This window comes from Schistocerca americana, chromosome 2 (genome assembly GCF_021461395.2).
Source record: "Schistocerca americana isolate TAMUIC-IGC-003095 chromosome 2, iqSchAmer2.1, whole genome shotgun sequence".
NCBI classification, from domain to species: Eukaryota; Metazoa; Arthropoda; class Insecta; order Orthoptera; family Acrididae; genus Schistocerca; species Schistocerca americana.
Window position 1 is genome coordinate 731,342,825 of NC_060120.1, and position 24,020 is coordinate 731,366,844.

The 24,020-nt window shown below is 44.8% G+C and overlaps 1 protein-coding gene across 1 annotated transcript in view; it reads right to left on the reverse strand.

Moving 5' to 3' along the window:
- Window positions 1–24,020, reverse strand: part of LOC124596040 (protein takeout-like) — a 123,834-nt gene that overhangs the window by 38,997 nt on the left and 60,817 nt on the right. Inside the window, exon 3 of the mRNA XM_047135009.1 lies at window positions 3,779–3,874. Within this exon, the coding sequence (XP_046990965.1) occupies window positions 3,779–3,874 (96 nt within the window). The remainder of the gene's footprint in view (window positions 1–3,778; window positions 3,875–24,020) is intronic.

Consider the following 24,020-nt stretch of genomic DNA (forward strand, 5'->3'; position numbering starts at 1 on the left):
CCGCCACTCGGCTGGTCTTATGAGACAAGCTAGCGCACTGGCCAGTTCTACAGCAGACTTTAACAAGAATGGTTCAAATGGCTCTGAGCACTATGCGACTTAACTTCTGAGGTCATCAGTCGCCTAGAACTTAGAATTAATTAAACCTAACTAACCTAAGGACATCACACACATCCATGCCCGAGGCAGGATTCGAACCTGCGACCGTAGCGGTCGCTCGGCTCCAGACTGTAGCGCCTAGAACCGCACGGCCACTCCGACCGGCCTTTAATAGGAATGGTTCACTCGTTATAGCTTCAGAGATCTCAATTTCAGAGACGCTTGTTAGCATAACCTTCAGCTAAGTCAGTAGCTACGACCTAGCCAGGCACCACATACAGTTTATGCATTGACGATTGATCTATATGTGTGAAGAAATCAGAATTGTAAAGAAGTATTCGCTGTTCATTCTATAACTGCACTTGTAAATATCAGTGCACAAAGTCAAGGTCGATGTTCACCACTGATGCTGGATTAAAGCTAAGCATTTAATTGTGTTCCTGTGTACTAACTTTCTAATCACCTAAGATGTTCCAGATACATCCTGTAAGTATAGTTCATTGATCCTCTCGTCAACCTACGTGATCAACGCGTGCAGTTCATGGCCACACCTCGTGAGCAGACCAAGAGTCAAATTGTGTGATTCACCCATGAGGCCCGTAGTTCCGCCTCATACATAACATGTTAACTTTTTCTAAATGATTGACATTGTCCACCAATATGTGTTAAAGAAAACCATTTATTGACATTCGTTTTTATGTAAAAAATAAATCTTGTGCAATGATGATTTTAGATTATCGTTTATTGCCATCTGTCTTATTTTAAACCATCTTTTCAATTAGTTTAACCTTTGGCTGAAGAGCAGTTTTATCCGCCGGGACCGATCCATTTGCAGGGAACTGCAGTGACAATAAAGAAAAGAAAAACCACTTGTCAGTTACCGCTTGACAATGACCGAGGAGCACTCTTCTGAAAGCCTATGTGTATTTAACCACATAACGTGGCTGGGAGCTCTAGAAATCTTATTAATAATAATTAAGAAGTGTACAAAAGAATTGAACTTAGAGAATGTTCCAATGGCAGAAATTGCAAGACAATATCGCAGTAGACTTGAGTGATCTGAGTAGCAAAAAGTGTTTATATAAAAACATGTAGATAAAAATGCAATGCTGTGTCATAGCTTGTTAGCGGAAAATATTTTCAGGCGGACCACTATATTTTTCTGACACAAAAAACTACCATTTGAACGTGTGACTAAAATTGTTGTTCGTAAATAAGGTCGGAGGTATCGCGAAATACACTCCTGGAAATTGAAATAAGAACACCTTGAATTCATTGTCCCAGGAAGGGGAAACTTTATTGACACATTCCTGGGGTCAGATACATCACATGATCACACTGACAGAACCACAGGCACATAGACACAGGCAACAGAGCATGCACAATGTCGGCACTAGTACAGTGTATTTCCACCTTTCGCACCAATGCAGGCTGCTATTCTCCCATGGAGACGATCGTAGAGATGCTGGATGTAGTCCTGTGGAACGGCTTGCCATGCCATTTCCACCTGGCGCCTCAGTTGGACCAGCGTTCGTGCTGGACGTGCAGACCGCGTGAGACGACGCTTCATCCAGTCCCAAACATGCTCAATGGGGGACAGATACGGAGATCTTGCTGGCCAGCCTTCTAGAGCACGTGGGGTGGCACGGGATACATGCGGACGTGCATTGTCCTGTTGGAACAGCAAGTTCCCTGGCCGGTCTAGGAATGGTAGAACGATGGGTTCGATGACGGTTTGTATGTACCGTGCACTATTCAGTGTCCCCTCGACGATCACCAGTGGTGTACAGCCAGTGTAGGAGATCGCTCCCCACACCATGATGCCGGGTGTTGGCCCTGTTTGCCTCGGTCGTATGCAGTCCTCATTGTGGCGCTCACCTGCACGGCGCCAAACACGCATACGACCATCATTGGCACCAAGGCAGAAGCGACTCTCATCGCTGAAGACGACACGTCTCCATTCGTCCCTCCATTCACGCCTGTCGCGACACCACTGGAGGCGGGCTGCACGATGTTGGGGCGTGAGCGGAAGACGGCCTAACGGTGTGCGGGACCGTAGCCCAGCTTCATGGAGACGGTTGCGAATGGTCCTCGCCGATACCCCAGGAGCAACAGTGTCCCTAATTTGCTGGGTAGTGGCGGTGCGGTCCCCTACGGCACTGCGTAGGATCCTACGGTCTTGGCGTGCATCCGTGCGTCGCTGCGGTCCGGTCCCAGGTCGACAGGCACGTGCACCTTCCGCCGACCACTGGCGACAACATCGATGTACTGTGGAGACCTCACGCCCCACGTGTTGAGCAATTCGGCGGTACGTCCACCCGGCCTCCCGCATGCCCACTATACGCCCTCGCTCAAAGTCCGTCAACTGCACATACGGTTCACGTCCACGCTGTCGCGGCATGCTACCAGTGTTAAAGACTGCGATGGAGCTCCGTATGCCACGGCAAACTGGCTGACACTGACGGCGGCGGTGCACAAATGCTGCGCAGCTAGCGCCATTCGACGGCCAACACCGCGGTTCCTGGTGTGTCCGCTGTGCCGTGCGTGTGATCATTGCTTGTACAGCCCTCTCGCAGTGTCCGGAGCAAGTATGGTGGGTCTGACACACCGGTGTCAATGTGTTCTTTTTTCCATTTCTAGGAGTGTAGGTTTGTTCTTTGGCACCTGTATGATCGACATAGAACTACATCAGAAATAAATTCTACACTGAATAAGGAAATGAAACGTTTACGTGAGTAACAAACGTGCCAGTTCTGAGGCAGCAGATACTTGTTTTGAGCGTTAACAACACATCGACATTCCGCTGCATGCGTTTGCATCTTGGCGCACCTGACGTATAACTAGCTGCTGTAATGTCGTCAGTGAGACAACTGCATGCCAGTTATATATAAATCGCCGTTACCATAAATTTCACATCAGTGTGGCCGAGTATGTGTGATACTTTGTTCAAATGAATGTCAATATTAAAAAAGCGTCATGTTGTTTTGCAAAAAGCCAATATTTCGCATTCATTGTTTACAGCCCATTTGGGCAGTTGAAGTGTCTTGGGTACAACACGTTGCTGATACTCTCAGTGGTTATCTTTGCGCCATGAAATTTCTAGTTCCACAACTTGTACAAACAATATCGTAATGACAGCAGTTTATCTGTGTCTCAAACAAAGCGTGGAAGAATCGTTGCCAATGCGGTTGGACGGAATGACAGAACTAAGAGAATCTCCACAATACATATTTATATGGAGATACTCACTTTGTCAGACTTCCATCTGATAGCGACCGAGCGAGGTGGCGCAGTGGTTAGCACACAGGGAGGGAGGTCGACGGTTCAAACCCGCATCTGGACATCCTGATTTAGGTTTCCTGTGATTTCCCTAAACCAGTTCAGGCAAATGCAGGGTTGGTCCTTTGAAAGGCACGGTCAACTTCCTTCCCCATCCTTCCCTAACCCGATGTGGCAGATGACCTCGCTGTTTGGTTCCCTCCTCCGAATCAACCAACATCTGATAGCGAAATGGACACGGCTCACCAGGTTGTAGTTCCGTACTTTGGCTATCAAAAGTATAGCGAGGCACGCGATTTAGGCGCCACTCCTTATTCGTATTCGCTTATGAATATTTTTTGTGTGGTTGTGTAGAAATGTGTTAGTTACAAATTGCAGGTGTTTACCAGTTGTGACTCACCTTTAGAAAGGCGCGGCTTGGCATCCAGTATGGAACGCACCACGCAGCCGCTGAGGTCGGCGTTGCTGCGCTCGCACAGCGAGAAGTAGTCCCCCACTGCAACAGAACAGGCGCTCTGAGCAAAACACGTTAGCGAAGCACAGCGTTGAGCGTCGTCGTCCTCCAGTCTAGACTGAGGAGGAATTAATACAAAGTTATCTGGCAGCGACACAAATACAGTACCCAGCCACCCAGTAGCTTCTTAGTCGCCATTTGGCACACAGTATAGATACGACAAATCATCGTGAAATGATGTAGTTTTACATTGGGTGATGACATCAGATGTTCACTCACAATTTGTTCGATACAGTTTACGGGAAATGCATGATAGTGATGTATTACATTATGCACGTCAAACTGTGCGTAACATAGGTTACAGTGGTTTCAAGGGAAGCAGTGGATAGTTGCAGTGCTACAGAATTAGAGAAGTAAGATAACGAAATTTCAAACAAAGCGTCAACTTGACGATGCGCGCAAGCTGCGGAATAGGCCAAAAATTTTCTAGATGAGATAAATAAACTTAGCCCAGCATGCAATGGGAAGTTTGTTCTCAGTTCCGACCAATCAGGATTTGAAGAGGAAATGCATATCAAAGGAACTCTGGATATTAGAGGTACCAAAAGAGTAGTTTGAAGATCAACTAACATCAATGCCTTAACGCATTCCTACACAATCAGGCCGACTGTTAATCTCTATATCTAAAAGGCAATTTCCTGACTTACAGACTCGGTGAAGTAGGAGATGAAAGGCTTTTTGAACGTACGTCGCTATTAAGAGAATTTTGAAGTCAGAATTAAGAAAACTGGTGCCTGGTTAGTCAGAAAATAAAAAAATGTGAGCGTCAACATTTTTTGAAATTCAACCACTAAGGGGGAAAATAGTGGTTGAAAGTTTTTTTTGAAAATAAATAATTACTGTACAACTACTAAAGGACTTTTAAGGCTACATCTATGACAACTGGTGTTTGATTTCTCGGTTGGTAATAAAAAAAATACCTGTTTCAGTGTTTCTGGAAATTGAGCCCCTAAAGGAGTGTGATAGAGGAGTAAAATTTTTAAGAAAATATTTCGTTACGGTAAAAATATTTTAAAACTAAATTTTTGAAAAGTAGTATTTCACTTCTCGGTTATACATAAAGATCTGTTAGGACATGAAAATTGCTATGGAAATATGCCCAAAAGAACGCAAAAGGCATGATTAACAAAAGCTTTGGACTCCACATACAAGAATCACGTTTTGGTCAGAAGCACAGTCGGAAATGTCCATGCTTAAATTGCCTGAATTAGCGTGAAAAGCTCAAAATGTGCTGCAATTTGTGAAAGCTCGATGGCAGACTGTTCCACATTGGGATGCACGTCATCACCCCGTTTCACCAATATCATTTTATAAGCATTCTTTAAGAGTGCATACATGGACTGAACTTCCTGCACCGTTTGTAACTCCTTAGAAGTTCGCCGTGAATCTTGATAGTGCGAACCTTTGTGACCACTGTGGCACGCCATTTTTCGTTCGGTGTTCAAAGAGCAACTTAATGGTTTGCTTTGAATATTTCTGAACGCCGACGATGTCCGCTTTGTGAAGTGTAATACATACATTCCATATAACGTTGATCTCTGCACGTGCTGAACCCGCATCTTCTGTGGCCTTTGTTACAGCGTTAAGTTAGCGCCAGCACGCCAGTCGAGAACGACAGGGAAGAGAAGGCTATGAAGTCAGCCAATCGCATGCTGACCGACCTCCCCCTAGGACGACAACGCGACAGTGACGGCCCCTACGTGAAGACGACATGACATAAGCGCCGCGCCTGACTGATGGCAGCCCACTTCGATAGCCGCTTCAATGTTTTCCACATAGTTAGCTATCTCTATGTAGAACAGACTTGTGTTTCTCTATTCTGAAGAATGCGACACATATCAAAGTTAAGTATTGTAACTGGCTTAGTGTAACAAAACTCATTTGTCTAGCGATCCGAGTATTCAGTATTTCTAGACACAACAGTCCTCTTAATGCACATGTTGAGTCATTAGCATCTAATACACGCACCAAAAAAGTTTTGCATCACCCCGGTTCCCAGAACTCTGAAGTTAGACGTTGACTGTGGATATTGTATCACAGACACAGTCCCTTTAACTGTTCAGAGACGCCACTTAACCCACCCAAAGATGTAAAAAACCATGCCTATTAGACGGAGGGGGTACGACAGCCGATCAGTACCAGGATGGAGGTACACTGCTCGTGTTGTATGTAGTTCAACCATGCCTCGACGGTCAATACCGCGGTTCGATCGCGTCCGCATTGTTCCTTTGTGCCTGGAAGGGCTCTCAACAAGGGACGTGTCCAGGCGTCTCGGAATGAACCAAAGCGATGTTATTCGGACATGGAGGAGCTGTCGATGACATGCCTCGCTCAGACCGCCCTAGGGATATTAATTCAGTGGATGACTGCTACCTATGGATTGCAGGTCAGAGGAATCCTGACAGCAACGCCACCATGTTGAATAATGCTTTTCGTGGAGCCACAGGACGTCATGTTACAACTAAAACTATGCGCAATAGGCTGCATAATGGGCTACTTCACGCCCCCGTCCATGGCGAGGTACATCTTTGCAACAACGAAACCGTGCAGCGCGGTACAGATGGGCCTAGCAACATGGTGAATGGACCCCTCAGGATTGGCATCACGTTCTCTTCACCGATGAGTGTCGCATATGCCTTCAACCAGACAATCATCGAACACGCGTTTGGAGGCAACTCGGTCAGGCTGAAAGCCTTAGACACACAGTCCAGCGAGTGCAGCAAGGCAGAGGTACCCTAATGTTGTGGGGTGGCATTATGTGGGGCCACTGTACGCCGCTGGTGGTCATGGAAGGCGCAGTAATGGCTGTACGATACGTGAATACCATCCTCCGACCGATAATGCAACCATATCGGCAACATACTGGCGAGGTATTCGTCTTCATGGGCGACAATTCGCGCCCCCATTGTGCACATCTTGTGAATGATTCCTTCAGGATAACGCCATCGCTCGACTAGAATGGCCAGCATGTTCTCCATACATGAAGCCTATCGAACATGCCTGAGATAGGTTGAAAAGGGTTGTTTATGGACGACGTGACACACCAACCACTCTGAGCGATCTTCATCGAATCGCCGTTGAGGAGTGGGACAATTTGGGAAACAGTGCCTCCATGAACTTGTGGATAGTATGCTACGACGAATACAGGCATGCATCAGTGCAAGAGGACGTGCTACTGGGTATTAAAGGTACCGGTGTGTACAGCAAACTGGACCACCACCTCTGAAGGTCTCACTTTATGGTGCTACAACATGCAATGTGTAGTTCTGATGAGAAATAAAAAGGGGGGAAATGTACAGGTTCCAGAACTCTCGGAACCGAGGTGACGCAAAACTTGTTTCGATGTGTGTATTTTCGTCATAATTGTCAACACATCACTTTCAAATAAGCCTTACTAAAGACTGAACTTGTGACCTCGTACTTATGGGGATCCTTGTGAGATACTGTAACAACACATTAATTTACGAGCGTAAAGATATTAAAAGTATTTACTCATGTTTTCTTTCATTCCTGTAAAGTGTTGAATTTTGTTTAATGTAACACACTTTCTGTATAGATCTCTGTTACCTCTGATAATGGCAACACCATCCGTTTTCTTTCTCACTCTGCGAAATTCCTTTGGTTGCTTTCTGACGAAATATCAACTACGGCAACTGTTGTTGTAGATACAATGCAATGGTTGCTTCGTTTATCGTTGCCGTCACTCTGCTTTGTATCGACATCTTCTCCTACAGCATACTCCTGTTTTTCTCATAATTTCAAGCATCTTGCACCATTTTGCATAGTGGAACGCTTTTTCAAGGCCGGCGAATGCTATGGGCGCGTCTTGATTTGTCTCCAGTCTAACTTCCACCGAGCGAGGTGGCGCAGTGGTTAGCACACTGGACTCGCATTCGGGAGGACGACTGTTCAATCCCGTCTCCGGCCATCCTGATTTAGGTTTTCCGTGATTTCCCTAAATCGATTCAGGCAAATGCCGGGATGGTTCCTTTGACAGGGCACGGCCGATTTCCTTCCCACTCCTTCCCTAACCCGAGCTTGCGCTCCGTCTCTAATGACCTCGTTGTCGACGGGACGTTAAACACTAACCACCACCACCACCATCTAACTTCCATTAAGCTCTGAATGCTGACGCTATCCTACCAAAATCGGGAATAACTGTTTATTAGCGAGCCCTTTACACAATACGGCCTTGCCGCAGTGGATACACCGGTTCCCGTGAAATCACCGAAGTTAAGCGCTGTCGGGCGTGGTCGGAACTTGGATAGGTGACCATCGAGGCCGCCATGCGCTGGTGCCATTTTTCGAGGTGCACTCAGCCTCGTGAAGCCAATTGAGGAATTACTCGACCGATTAGTAGCGGCTTCGGTCAAGAATACCATCATAATCGACCGGGAGAGCGGTGTGCTGACCCCACGCCCCTCCTATCCGCACCCTCCATGAGGATGACACGGCGGGCGGGTGGTCCGGTTAGGCCACTCGTGGCCTGAAGACGGAGTGCTTTTACACAATGCGGCGTTATTCTGGAATGATTGTCGAGACGGTTGGTTGGAAACATATTTATAGTTGTATTTCATCGAGAGCGACGGCAGAAGAATACAGTTTAATGCACGACTGATTCACAATTTCGGTACGAGGGGAATCCATATGGAAGGAAGAAGAAATGGGCTCTAATGTTGCTCGATACTTTGCTGGCTGCATGGAGGGAAAGATAATGAAATGATATTTGCTGCGAGTGTGCTGCGTGATGAGAATTTCCATGTAAACTTCAGCCTGTTTATTCTAGTACCCTACGATCACAATCTTCAATAAGTTCCTTTTTATTGCACAAGATTTGTAAAATTCGCTAGTTAACTATCCAAATATCGATCTTCCCTTCATGTGGGGTACCACAGCCGTAGATTTATTAAAGAATATTTTGAAGTTCTCCAACTCGGCTGTTTTTCACGAGTATTCCATTTAGTGTACCTTGCATGATTGGCCAATTTCCGCCTAATAGGTCGTATTCAAGCGCAATAGGTGTCTGTGTGTTGTACAACCACCGTGTTATTAAGCGGCGGATATGGTCGATCAGCAAGCGAGCGTACATTGTTCAAGGGTCAGAATGAAATCGAGAAAGCTTATTACGTGCAAGAAATGTCATCTTCATCACTAATGCCACTTTATAGGGCGCTACATGTACTAATTTTCTTTATTTGGCACTAACTGTTGACAGTCGATATGCAACTAAAAAAGCCAGCACATTTTTATTTTGTCCTATGTAACACTATAGTCAGTCAGTTCGATTCTCTTCTGTTCCGGTTTTCCCTCGCACCATAATTCAGTACCATACGATGCTGGATTTCAAACGTATATTCTTAGGAACTACTTCCTCAAATTAAGGTCGATGTTTGATACAGTAAACTTCTCTTGACCAGAAATTCTCTCTTTGTCTGTGGTAGTAGGCTTGTTTTGTCGTCCTTGCTCGTCCGTCATGGTTTATTTTGCTTCCAACATAGCAGAATCCCTTAACTTAGTCTACTTCGTGAACCCTAATTTGGATAAGTTAGTATCTATTCACAAGTCTGCTACATCTCATTGACTTTATCTTTTTCCGTTTTACTCTCAATCCACATTCTGTACTCATTAGACTCTTCATTCCATCCAACAGATCCTGAAGGAATGTCATCAGCGATTCTTATTGCTGACATCCTTGCACTCTGAATTTTATTCCCTTTCTCGAACTTTTTTTTTTAATTTACGTAACTGCCTCTTCGATCCATACACTGAATTAGTAGCGGCGAAAGGCTGTATCCCCGTCTTACGCACTTTTTAATCCGGCCACTTTGTTTTTGGGCATCCAGTCTCATTCCTTCTCGTAGTTCTTGTGTGTATTGTATATTATCCGTCTTCCCCTAGAGCTTATTCCTGTTTTTGTCGGAAATATCGAACATCTTGCACGATTTTGCATTGTAGAACGCTTTTTCTAGGTCGGTGAATGCTATAAGCCCGTCTTGATTTGTCTTCAACCTAACTACCTTTACCGAGTGCAACTTAAGAACTGCCTCTGGTGCCTTTACCTTCCATAAAGCGAAACGGATTATCATCTAACTGCTCCTCTCTTTTCTTTTCCGTTATTCTTGAATGCATGATCAGTTAAGCTAATTCTGCCATATTTTTCCGCACTTACCTGCCCTTGCTGTCTTTCGAAAAGTGTGAATCATATTGCGGTATGCTGATAATTTTTACTTTATTGACCGTCTAACTACAACTGAATAACACAATTTTCGTGCCATACGCGTTTTGCCTCTATTTTCTGCGTGGCATCTTCAGTGGCAGGTTGCGTGGACGATTTTCTACATATTACGCTCCTGTTGCATTTTTGGTGTTGTTCCTCTTCTTACAAATGCCAATTCGCGATTTTTACCCCACATTTCACAGCACTAGGAACAAAAAAAATTGTTCAAATGGGCTTGAGCACTATGGGACTTAACATCTGTGGTCATCAGTCCCCTAGAACTTAGAACTACGTAAACCTAACTAACCTAAGGACATCACACACATCCATGCCCGAGACAGGATTCAAACCTGCGACCGTAGAGGTCGCGCGATTCCAGACTGAAGCGCCTAGAACCGCACGGCCGGCCCACTAGGAACAGAACGTTTGATTTGATGCAATGTTTTAGTTTGTGTTTATGATATTTTTCCGAGACTCGGGAGTCACCTCCCCAATGATTTTAGGAGTGTTATCTATCCCTTCTGCCTTATCTGAACGTAAGTCTTCCAAAGCCCTGTTAAATTCTGATCTCATATTTCAATGCTATCGACTCTCATTTGCCGGCCGGTATGGCCGAGCACTTTAGGCGCTTCAGTCTGGAGCTGCGCGACCGCTACGGTCGCAGGTTCGAATCCTGCCTCGGGCATGGATGTGTGTGATGTCCTTAGGTTAGTTAGGTTTAAGTAGTTCTAACAATGGAACCTCCCCATCGCACCCATTTCAGATTTAGTTATAAGTTGGCACAGTGAATAGGCCTTGAAAAACTGAACACTGATCAATCGAGAAAACAGGAAGAAGTTATGTGGAACTATGAAGAAAAATTACTAAAATATACAAACTGAGTAGTCCATGTGCAATATAGGCAATATCAAGTATAGTATGAGCCCAGGAGCGCCGTGGTCCCGTGATTAGCGTGAGCAGCCGCGGAACGCGAGGTCGTTGGTTCAAATCTTCCCTCGAGTGAGAAGTTTAATTTCTTTATTTTCGCAAATTTATGATCTGTCCGTTCGTTCATTGACATCTCTGTTCACTGTAATAAGTTTAGTGTCTGTGTTTTGCGACCGCACCGCAAAACCGTGCGATTAGTAGACGAAAGGACGTGCCTCTCCAATGGGAACCGAAAACATCTGATCGCAAGTTCATAGGTCAACCGATTCTTCCACAGGAAAACACGTCTGATATATTCTACACGACACTGGTGATGGCATGTGCGTCACATGACAGGAATATGTTGTCGACCCACATAACTTATACACTTGGAGAATGGGTAAAAAGATTCTTCTACCTTGTACGATTTAGGCTTTCTTGTGGATGTGATAATCACTCCCAAAAAAATGATGAAAACATAAGGGTTTGTCACATAAATTGAAAATAAAAAAATCAAATCTAGGGAAGACTTGAACCAAGGACCTCTCGTTCCGCAGCTGCTCACGCTAACCACGGGCCCACGGCACTCCTGGTTTCATACAATACTTGATGTTGCATACACTCCTGGAAATGGAAAAAAGAACACATTGACACCGGTGTGTCAGACCCACCATACTTGCTCCGGACACTGCGAGAGGGCTGTACAAGCAATGATCACACGCACGGCACAGCGGACACACCAGGAACCGCGGTGTTGGCCGTCGAATGGCGCTAGCTGCGCAGCATTTGTGCACCGCCGCCGTCAGTGTCAGCCAGTTTGCCGTGGCATACGGAGCTCCATCGCAGTCTTTAACACTGGTAGCGTGCCGCGACAGCGTGGACGTGAACCGTATGTGCAGTTGACGGACTTTGAGCGAGGGCGTATAGTGGGCATGCGGGAGGCCGGGTGGACGTACCGCCGAATTGCTCAACACGTGGGGCGTGAGGTCTCCACAGTACATCGATGTTGTCGCCAGTGGTCGGCGGAAGGTGCACGTGCCCGTCGACCTGGGACCGGACCGCAGCGACGCACGGATGCACGCCAAGACCGTAGGATCCTACGCAGTGCCGTAGGGGACCACACCGCCAATTCCCAGCAAATTAGGGACACTGTTGCTCCTGGGGTATCGGCGAGGACCATTCGCAACCGTCTCCATGAAGCTGGGCTACGGTCCCGCACACCATTAGGCCGTCTTCCGCTCACGCCCCAACATCGTGCAGCCCGCCTCCAGTGGTGTCGGGACAGGCGTGAATGGAGGGACGAATGGAGACGTGTCGTCTTCAGCGATGAGAGTCGCTTCTGCCTTGGTGCCAATGATGGTCGTATGCGTGTTTGGCGCCGTGCAGGTGAGCGCCACAATCAGGACTGCATACGACCGAGGCACACAGGGCCAACACCCGGCATCATGGTGTGGGAAGCGATCTCCTACACTGGCCGTACACCACTGGTGATCGTCGAGGGGACACTGAATAGTGCACGGTACATCCAAACCGTCATCGAACCCATCGTTCTACCATTCCTAGACCGGCAAGGGAACTTGCTGTTCCAACAGGACAATGCACGTCCGCATGTATCCCGTGCCACCCAACGTGCTCTAGAAGGTGTAAGTCAACTACCCTGGCCAGCAAGATCTCCGGATCTGTCCCCCATTGAGCATGTTTGGGACTGGATGAAGCGTCGTCTCACGCGCTCTGCACGTCCAGCACGAACGCTGGTCCAACTGAGGCGCCAGGTGGAAATGGCATGGCAAGCCGTTCCACAGGACTACATCCAGCCTCTCTACGATCGTCTCCATGGGAGAATAGCAGCCTGCATTGCTGCGAAAGGTGGATATACACTGTACTAGTGCCGACATTGTGCATGCTCTGTTGCCTGTGTCTATGTGCCTGTGGTTCTGTCAGTGTGATCATGTGATGTATCTGACCCCAGGAATGTGTCAATAAAGTTTCCCCTTCCTGGGACAATGAATTCACGGTGTTCTTATTTCAATTTCCAGGAGTGTATATTGCGCAAGGACTACTCAGTTTGTATATTTGCTTATGTTTTTTCATAGTTCCACACAGCTTCTTCCTGTTTTCTCGATTGACCTGTGTTCAGTTTTTCAAGGCCTATCCACTGTGCCAACTTATAACTAAATCTGAGTGGGGGGGGGGGTGCGATGGGGAGGTTCCCTTGTAAGTTGTAGGGGACTTATGACGTTAGATGTTAAGTCCCATAGTGCTCAGAGCCATTTGAACCATTTTTGACTCTAATTTCCTTCTTCTAATATGTCATTAGACAAGTCCTCTCCCTCACAGAGGCCTTCAGTGTACCAGGTGATCAAAAAGTCAGCATAAATTTGAAAACTTAATAAACCAAGGAATAGTGCAGTAGAGAGACAAAAATTGACACACATGCTTGGAATGACATGGGGTTTTATTAGAATCAAAATGCAGGATGGCGCTACACCCCATATTGCTAGACGCGTGAAAGATCTCTTGCGTGCGTCGTTTGGTTATGATCGTGTGCTCAGCCGCCAGCCACTTTCGTCATGCTTTGGTCTCAGGTCCCCAGACCTCAGTCCGTACGATTATTGGCTTTGGGGTTACCTGAAGTCGCAAGTGTATCGTGATCGACAGACATCTCTAGGGATGCTGAAAGACAACATCCGACGCCAATGCCTCACCATAACTCCGGACATGTCTTACAGTGCTGTTCACAACATTATTCCTCGACTACAGCTATTGTTGAGGAATGATGGTGGACATATTGAGCATTTCCTGTAAAGAACATTATCTTTGCTTTGTCTTACTGCTAATTATTGCTATTCTGATCAGATGAAGCGCCATCTGTCGGATATTTTTTGAACTTTTGTATTTTTTGGCTCTAATAAAACCCCTTGTCATTCCAAGCATGTGTGTCAATTTGTACCTCCCTATCTACATTATTCCGTGATTTATTCAGTTTTAAAATTTATACTGACTTTTTGATCACCCGGTATTTTTCCCTCCTAGCTGCTCTCTCTCTCTCTCTCTCTCTCTCTCTCTCTCTCTCTCTATCTATCTATCTATCTATCTCGTGTGCGTTTAACACTGGAATTCCAAATGCAGTCTTAATGTTACCACCCTTGCTTTTAATTTCACCGTATTGCTTTAATTTACCTACGTGCTGAATCAGTCCTTCTGACGATAATTACTTTTTCCACTTCTTCACACTTTTCTTGAGGCGTTTCGCCTTAGCTATCCTGAATTTACTGTTTATTTCATTCCTAAGGCATTTACCTTGTTATATTCTTGTCTTTACCTGAACATTTTTGTACTTTCTTATTTCTTCAATCAGTTAAAGTATTTCACCTGTTATTCAAGGTTTCTTCGCAGTTACTTTCCTAGTAACTACGTTCGTCTGTCCAAAATCTGTGACTCCCGTTTGCAGAGAAGTCCATTCGTCTACAAATGAGCTGCCTACTCTTGTACTTCTTATCGCATTTTTCCACATCCTTAGCGAACTTCAAAAACATCTCGTCATACCTTAGTACGTCAGTATCTCATTTCCTTCCCCATTAATTGTTTTGGGAAATTGTCTTAAACTTCAGTCTGCTCTTTATCATTACTAAATTGTGATCTGAGACTTACATCTGCACCTGGGTGTCCCTTACAATCCAATACGTGATTTCAGAATTTCTGTCCGACCATGATGTAATCCAGCTGGAATTTTGTCTTGCTCCCGGTCTTTTACAAGTATACCTCCCACTCGAACAGAGTATTCGCTGCTACTATCTGAAATGTATTGCAGAATTCAATTAGACTTATTCCTTTCTCATTCATACTGACAAGCCTTTATGCTTCAATAACCATAGCGTCTACCCCTTCCGCTACAACCGCTTTCCAGTCCCCCACGAGTATTAGGTTTTCATCTCCGTTTACATACTGAATTACAGGCTCAACATCCTAATATACTTTCACTATCTCTTCATCTGGTGCAGCCGCGCGGAGGGGCCGCGCGGTTTGAGGCGCCATGTCATGGACTTCGCCGCCTCTCTCGCCGGAGTTTCTAGTCCTCTCTCGGGCATGGGTGTGTATGTGTTGTTCTTAGCATGAGTTAGTTTAAATAGTGTGTGTGTCTAGGGACCGATGACCTCAGCAGCTAGGTCCCTTAGGAATTCGCACACATTTTAACATTTTTAACATTTCATCTGCTGCTTGCGACGTTGTCGACGTTGCTTTGATGTTGAATCTTATGAGACGAACCTTAATCACTGAACTGTTCACTGCAGCTGAGTCTCTACCCTAATGTCCTATAAATAACGCATTCTACCCCCGTTACACAATTTTCTGCTGCTACTGATATTACTCTGTAGTCGTCTAATCAAAAGTCCTTGTCTTGTTTCCATTTCGCTTCACTAATCTTCGTTATGTCTAGACTGAGCCTTTGAATTTCACATGTCATACATCTTGGTAGTCCCTTCCCGAGGATACGTAAGGGGCACTATTTCGGAATCTTTCGTCAAGGAAGAGATCTTCAGTTACAAACCAAATGCCCTGTGGATAAACATTATGTACTTCAATGGGCTGATTTCCATTGACTTCTGCATCTTCATACCGTTGATAATGCTGATTTTCTCGCCTTTTAGGGACATTTCACCACCCCAAAGGGCAATGGAGGGACCTGAATCTCTGTCCGCTCCTCCGCCCTCTTTCGCAAGGTCCTCGGCGGAATGTCGGTGACTTCCTTTCCCGAAAGTCTACGGTCGATTTTTATTCAAAATTTAACCAGTGGCGAGGTTCGAACCCGGAACCCAGGACCCAGGTTGTTTTGATTACTAGCCAAAGACGCTACCATTTTTTCCCTATTTCTTCTCGTCATTTGGTATGGGCGGATATCACATGACGGCTTTTTAAAGTTGATCGTTGAATAATTTGCTCAGGTTTTTATTACTATTTTTATTATTTTATTATTACAGAGGGCAGCTAGCCCTCTGACCGAACACGTTGGGCTGTCGTGGCGGGAACCCTGGATCTCGAGTAGAGCACATAGTGTCGTGCCATAAGTTAGTGTGATGAGTATGATGAGTACTACTGCGCGCAATAAGCTTTCTGGTGTTAATTCTGACGCTTGCACCCTATGCACTCGCTTGCAGACTAGCTATGTCCGCCGTTTGATTGTACGGTAGTTCTACAATACATAGACACCTAAAAGCTAAATTCCGTTCGAACAAGCCTTGCAAGGCCCAACGTCACCGACCGGCCGCCGTGTCATCCTCAGACAAAGGGCGTCTCTGGATGCGGATATAGAGGAGCATGCGGTCAGCACACCGCTCTCCCTGCCGCATGTCAGTTTAAGAGACCCAAGCCGCTACTTCTTAGTCAAGTAGCTCCTCAGTTTGCCTCACAAGGGCAGAGCGCACCCCGTTTGCCAACAGCGCTCGGCAGACTGGATGGTCACCTATCTAAGTTCTAGTCCAGCCCGACATCGCTTAACTTCGGTGATTTGACGGAACCGGTGATACCACAGAGGCAAGGCCGTTGGCACAAAGGCACCTACTGTGCTTGAATAGGGCCTGTAAAGTCGTAATTGGCCATTCGTGTAAGATATGTTAAACTGAATGCTTTGAAAAAGAAACGAGATGGTAAACTTAAAAGTGTCCTTTATTGTAATGTCCTTGAACTTAAACACTGAATTTAATGCTGAAGATGATATATGTTCTGGAAGCTGAGCAACGTGCATTTTAACATATGATATGAACTGGGTTTATGGTACTGCTCCATTTGCAACATTGTTTCAATTATGAAATGAGTGATTTCAAACTACGGTATAGGAAAACCAAGGCTTAATGTCCTAATGAAACAACATCAGCCAACAACAAAAGTCAAGTCGGTGCAGTTGAGTTATTTTCAATTTTTTAAGAGAGTTGCTTAAGTTTCTCGCAATAAGATTGTGCATTCACTACTATTTATACTCGATTAGTGTGTTCCTTTAAAGTTGAAGTATCAAGCAATACTGCAGGAGCTAAATTAGTTAAAGGCTCTTTACATTTTAGTTTCTCTTTGCTTAAATAATTACCATTCCAAAGATTAATAATCAACCACTACAGTTAACAATAGATTACAGTATTTTCTGACTATTTTCATGTAATTATTACCATAAATAATGCCATTTCAATTCGTATTATGAGTTGTGTGTAATTTGTGTAACCAAAAGTAAGTAGTGAAATAATTCTAGAATGAATTTGCTTTTGTTACACCGTAGCATGCGTATGTTTGCAGTTACTACTGTCATAGCATTCGTTCGCTCCCCTTCTCGTATTCGAGATGTTAAGGAATTAATCAGAAGTTGAGTAATTAATCTCAACAGCATGATACCTAATGAGGCCTCATTTCAGATTACAATTCAGTTCGCGGGTTCAGTAATTTGTTGGTATAGTCCGAAGCCACGTTCTATAAAAAATTGTACTTTCTCATTAGGAGGAAATTTAATGGCTACGATGTAATTGGAGTCTTGGTAACAAGACGAACCAAACCTGACAGTCACGTTACAGGTGGCGAAACCACGTCACAATGCTCCGTAGTTCCCTCTGTGTACGAGGGATCGCCATAATATTTTAATTATCACGTTTCGTCCTGACAGCCTCTACGTGTACCTACATATTCCGGAAGCCACAGTATGGTGAGTGGCGGAAGGTACCCTATACCACCATTTATTACCTTTCCTGTTCCACTCGGAAGTACAGCGAGAGAAAAAAGACTGTTTAACATGCTTCTTATTTTCGTCATTCTTACGCGAAATGTGCGACGGTGGCAGAATGATCGTTTTGCAGTCGGCCTCAAATGCTGGTTCTCTACATTTTTTCAGTGGTGTTCCTCAAAAAGATCGTCGCATTCCTCCAGGGATTTTCATTTCATGTCCCGAAGCATCTCCGTAATACTTGTGTACTATTCTAAACTACCGATTACAAATATAGCAGCCAGCATTGTTGTAATGCTTCGATGTCTTCGTTTAATTAGACCTGCTGCGGATGCCAAAAACTCGACAGAAGGCCTATCCAAGAACAGGTCGCACTAGCGACTTTCATGCGATGTCCTTTACAGATGAACCACACTTACCTAAAGTTCTCACAATTAACTGAAGTCGACCATTCACCTTCCCCACTACAATTCTTATATGCTTGTTTCATATGACATGCTTTGCAACGTTACGCACAGATATTTCAACGATGTGACTGTGTCGCACAGAAAACTACAAACGCTGCATTAAAAAATTAAGGGTTTGTTCTTGCTGCTGATCTGCATTAATCTGCATTTTTCTACATACAGAGCTAGCTTCCATTCATCATACGAAATAGAAATTTTGTCTAAGGCATCTTATGGTATACCCCTACAGTCACTCACCTTCGACATCTGACCGTACACCAGTATAATCAGCAAGCAACTGCAGACAGCTGCTCACACTGTTCACCAGATCATGTATGTATACAGAAAATAACAACGGTCCTATCACATGTCCCTAGGCCACTCTTCACGATACCATTGTCTCTGAGGAACAGTCGCCGTCGGGGACAAAGTAATCGGTTCTATTACTTTCTACTCATATATCTGGAAATTTATTCCGTATGCTCGTTTCTTCATTAGCAGTCTGCAGTGGGGCAGCGTATCTAATGCTTTATGGAAATCTAGGAATATCTAATCCGCCTGTTGCCCTTCACGAATAGTTCGTAGTATATCATGCTACAAAAGGGCAAGCTGAGTTTTGCACGAGTGATGCTTTTTAAAGCCGTGCTGATTCGTGGACATAAGCTGTTCGGTCTCTAGGAAATTTATTATATTCGAATTCAGAATACGTTCTAGAATTCTGCAGAAAACCGATATTGAGGATATTGGTCTGTAATTTTGCGCGTCCGTTCTTTTACTCTTCTTACATGTAGATGAGTCACAAGCGCCTTTTACCAGTTGCTTGGGACTTGGCATTGGGGGAGAGATTCGCGATAAATGCAAGTTGAGGAAGGGCCATTGCCAAAGAGCACTCATAGTAAAACCAAATTGGGTTTCAATAGAGAGCAACGTATTTGCTTTGAACTCTTTCACTAGTTTGTCTGCTCCACAGATGCCTGTTACTGTGCACTTTATACGGGAGACATGGTCAAACGAACGCGTGAACGATCTGTTAAGCGAGAAATTTCAGAATTCGACTTTCCTTTTACTATCTTCTACTGCTACACCAGATTTCTCTATGAGTGACTGGATATAAGTCTTAGACCCTCTTAGCGATTTTACGTATGACTAGAATTTTCTTGGGTTCTTTTGCTAAGGTCTGAGGGTGGTATTAGTTGTATGCTTGACTCATATATCTTTTTACCGAGGCATTACTCTCTTCTAATTTTCACTGTCGTCTTTTATGCGTTCTCTTTTGAACCGAGATTGCAACAGCCTTTGGTTCCTTAGCATTTTCTGAATTTAGTCCTGTAACGGTTTCTCCTCCTGTGAGCATATTGTTAGTACCGTACTATGGCAGTCCCTAGAAACACTCAGCAACCCCTTGTCCAGTGACCGCCGGATCTCCGCCTTTTTTCGGCTTGCCGCTTTGCCTCGTAATCATACTGATACACCCAGCACTCAGCCATGGTGTTCATGCGGCTGAAGAAGCTGTCTGAATCGGTCAGACATAGATCTAACATTCCCGCTGCTGCTTCTGTACGGCGTCTCTTCGGAACCCAGACGGCGGCGGCCTTTCTTATATTCTAATTTTTGTGCTGGACTTTGAAAATAGAAGGATGACTCACTTCAGATAATCCTACTCGATTATGATATGTGAGTGTTTTAGTACCAGGACCTGAACTTCTATTGCGAATCCCGGGTCTTCACAGATAAACAACCATTTCATTCTTCTTCTTTCAGACTTGTGAGATCACATTGAATATGTCTGCACCACCGAACCACTTTCTTAAATGAGGATGCGTTGTCACCGTGGACTTCCAGCAACTCAGCACGGCTTCTTGCTCCTCTCCAAATACAGAATACGGAATGCCATACGATGCTCCATCAATGGGCTGCGTCATTTATTACATACTTTTATTTTTTCTAGGCGATATTTAAACCTTTATTGCTTGTATTCGGTTGAAATGATACAGGGTGAATTATAGAGACATAAGTCATAGAAGATGCGGTATTGCTCAGAGAATACGCTTACCACACTCTGCGGAGGAGGGCCATAGGAAGAATGGAAGCAGCGGAGTCGCAAACTAATGTGGCTGGCTTAATGTGAATCGTTCTGTTGTTTCTCGAATGTGGTGATAGTTTATGGAGACCGAAACTATATCCCGAAGACGAGGGCAGGGCGGACACGTGTGACATCATAACAAAGTCCGCAGCTCGTGGTCTCTCTCGCTTCCCACGCCCGGGTTCCCGGGTTCGATTCCCGGCGGGGTCATGGATTTTCTCTGCCTCGTGATGACTGGGTGTTGTGTGATGTCCTTAGGTTAGTTAGGTTTAAGTAATTCTAAGTTCTAGGGGGCTGATGACCATAGCTGTTAAGTCCCATAGTGCTCAGAGCCATTTGAACCATTTGAACCATCATAACAAAGGACCGTCATTTGGCTATAAGGGCACTGCACGGCAAGTGACATGTGATCTCGCAGCATCCACTGGACGTGTTGTGTAGACGCAAGCGGAGTACAGAAGGCTTCGGTACAGTGCCCTTTATTGTTGGAAACAAGCTGTATGTGTAGCTCTGACGCATCTTCACACAAGGGAATTTCTGGAGTATACTCATCAACAAGCCACCTGGAAGGTCGAATAGTGGGGCAATGTTCTTCTCATAAATGAGTCCCGATTTAGATTGCAGAGTGATTCTCGGCAGATTCTCATCTCTAGGGAACGTGGAACACGATTTTGGGATCGATATCGAGGAGGATCCCTAACGGTATGGGCAGGATTTATGTCGACCACTCAATACCTTCTCAAGAAATTATCCGGGTGAATTGGCAAGGTTTAAGTGTTGTGAGGTATCGTGAAGAGATCTTGGAACCTCAAGCGATGTTGTTGCGGGTGCTGTGGGCCCAGAGTTTGTACTACTGATGGACGATGATGCTCGAATTCATAGAGCTAGAGTGATTGATGTTTTCATGGAAATGGACGATATTGCACGCATGGCGTGGCCTGCTCACTCTCCCGATATGAATCCAACAGAGCACGGACGCGGTGGCCGAGCGGTTCTAGGCGCTTCAGTCCGGAACTAAGAGACTGCTACGGTCGCAGGTTCGAATCCTGCCTCGGGCATGGATGTGTGTGATGTCCTTAGGTTAGTTAGGTTTAAGTAGTTTAAAGTTCTAGGGGACTGATGACCTCAGCAGTTAAGTCCCATAGTGCTCAAAGCCTTTTTTTTTTGGCGGGGGGGGGGGGGGGGTTGGGGGGTTGTCCTCGGGGGACGGGTTGCAGTCAAGTTCAGCACCCACCAACTACTCTCCTAGACTTACGAGTAGCTCTACAGGAAGAATGGGCATTACTGCCTCAACACGAGATTGATGACATCATTCACAGCATGCCCCATCGTTGTCAGGACTGTATTGGTGCCCATACTGAGCGCATTAACTAGTTGTCGGAATATGTGTGCAAATCCCTTTAGTTGGGGAAATTAAGAAGTTTTTGTCCACCGTTATGCATCTTGCAGTTGTTTAAGTTCTGTATTGTTTACATTGTTTCTACTTTACTATCATCTGTTTACAGATGGCCGCCGAGTGAGATCACAGGTATTTTCTTCGTCTGCTAAAAGAGCTTATTTAAGGGGAAATAGTGTCAAAATTAAATTTTCTTTGTTTTGTATACTTGCTGTAGTGTTCGTTCTTGTCACACAACTGAATATTAGCGTCCCAGCACCGCTTGTTCTTGAAAAAACTTGTTCTTTAGCTGAAAGTTTACGTGACAAACACAAAAAATTCTATTCAAGTTTTCTTGATAGTGCAAAATTCGTTTAAAAAAGACTACTACTAGTTTCATCAGTGTCTATTGACGCAATAAAAGTTAATTAAACGTTTCTAAATCGTATTTAACTAACACATTTCGTATTGCTCACTAGCTAAATAGGCGCGATCTAGGCCTAAATTTTCCGAGTTATAAACGTTTAAAAACCTGACAAAACACGCCTGATAACGTAAATTCTCTAAAAGCAAATTAATTACAAATTCATTCTTCTGTCATTGTATTTCTTAATCAGCACAAAAAAAACAGCGCACGTAAGACCTTTGTGTCGTTTTGTTTTTTACACGTAGCCAATCTCGCGTCCTTGGCAAATTTAAAACATTCTTTAAACTTAATTATTCTTTCGAAACTGACCATGAGTGAGAAACGTGGAAGATGTTATAGGGTAGTGAGTAGAGAGATTTGTTGCCAATCTTGTTGGAAATATTTTAACTGGGAGGGGGGGGGGGGGGGGTGATGCAGTGGGAAGAATGTTGGGAGAACAGAAGAGGCTGTCTGTTGGAACTGCAGTGTATGCAGCAGGAACAGTTTGATTAGGGAACAGGAAAGGAAAATCTGTGCCCTTCAGGCACAGTTGGAGGAAGCAAGGAAGGAACTCATAAGGATCAAGGGAGAGAGGGAGGAGGAGGGTGGTTGGGATATGGTAGCTGGTAGGAGGATAGGAAGAAAGAGAACGCGATCTAACAGTTCTATCATCAACACAAAAAACAGGTATCTACCACTGCCTGAGTTGGGTGGGGAAGAGCCTCAGGTAGAACGAGGAGCAGGAAATGTGCAGCACACTTCAACCGAGGCCAAGAACCCTAGGAATTTACAAAGTGTTAGGAAGAAGAAGGTGCTGCTGCTAGGTAATAGCCATGGGCGAGTTGTAGGCACTCAGTTACAAGGAAGTTTAGGAGCAGCGTACAAGGGCACCAGTATCTTAAAGCCAAATGCAGGGCTAAGTCATGTGATAGAGGACCTAGAGTCTTTATGTAAGGACTTTACAAAAGAGGACCATGTAGTGATAATGGGTGGGACGGGAAACAGTTTGGAGAGAGATGGGGCATATGACATAGGTGGTGACCTGGAGAAGATAGCTTCCCTGACTCATGGCACCAACGTACACTTTGTTGAGCTGTTCTGGCATTATTCTCGACCACACCTTGAGGGAGTTGTGAGGCGAATCAATGTGGGGTTAGGGATGGCTCTGAGGACAGCCAGCTTTGCTCACGTTTCTCTGGTGCCCGTCGGGACTATCAACAGATGTGGTTTCACTAGGCATGGCCTAAACCTAAACAGGACTGGGAAGGGAAGATAGATAGAGCTGATTCATAGGTGGTGGATCTCGGGCCACACATGGTCAGATACCTGTTGTCACAGGTAGGAAAAGTAGGTCTTTTTTAGCATAAATCCAGACAACAGGTTCCCCTGCCTAAAGAGTACCTCCAGCACTTTCAAAATACTGAAAAAATCACTCACAAGACAGATTTTAACACCTCAAACATCACATATACCAAATGTCACAAAGAAAAACAAATCATTGGAAAGAGTAACATGGGGCATTTCACAGACTTAACAATCCTCCATCAAAACATGCAATCAGTGAAAAATAAAATACAGCTATTAGGAGTTGAGCTCCAATCTTTGAACTGCACAGTATTTTGTGTTACTGAGCACTGGTGCAGTGACACATAAATCCAACATGTAGTATTATCATTGTATGAAAAGGCAAATTCTTACTGCAGAACTACTTCAAGTGGTCGAGGATCATACAATTATATCAGAAAAGGAACACAGTTCAAATCAAGACATGACCTCAGTACCATAAGTGAAGAGAAACACTTTGAAATATGAGCTATTGAATTAACAGGGCTTGATGTGTATGTATAGACCTGCCAGGGTAGTGTGGACACTTCTTTTTCAATAAGTTAACATAAGCTCTAGATAAAGTCTCAAGAACAAAAGTCAACATAATTCTGTGTAGGGACATTAACATCAACACTAACATCATAAATGAATCCAGCAGCACCTTCATAA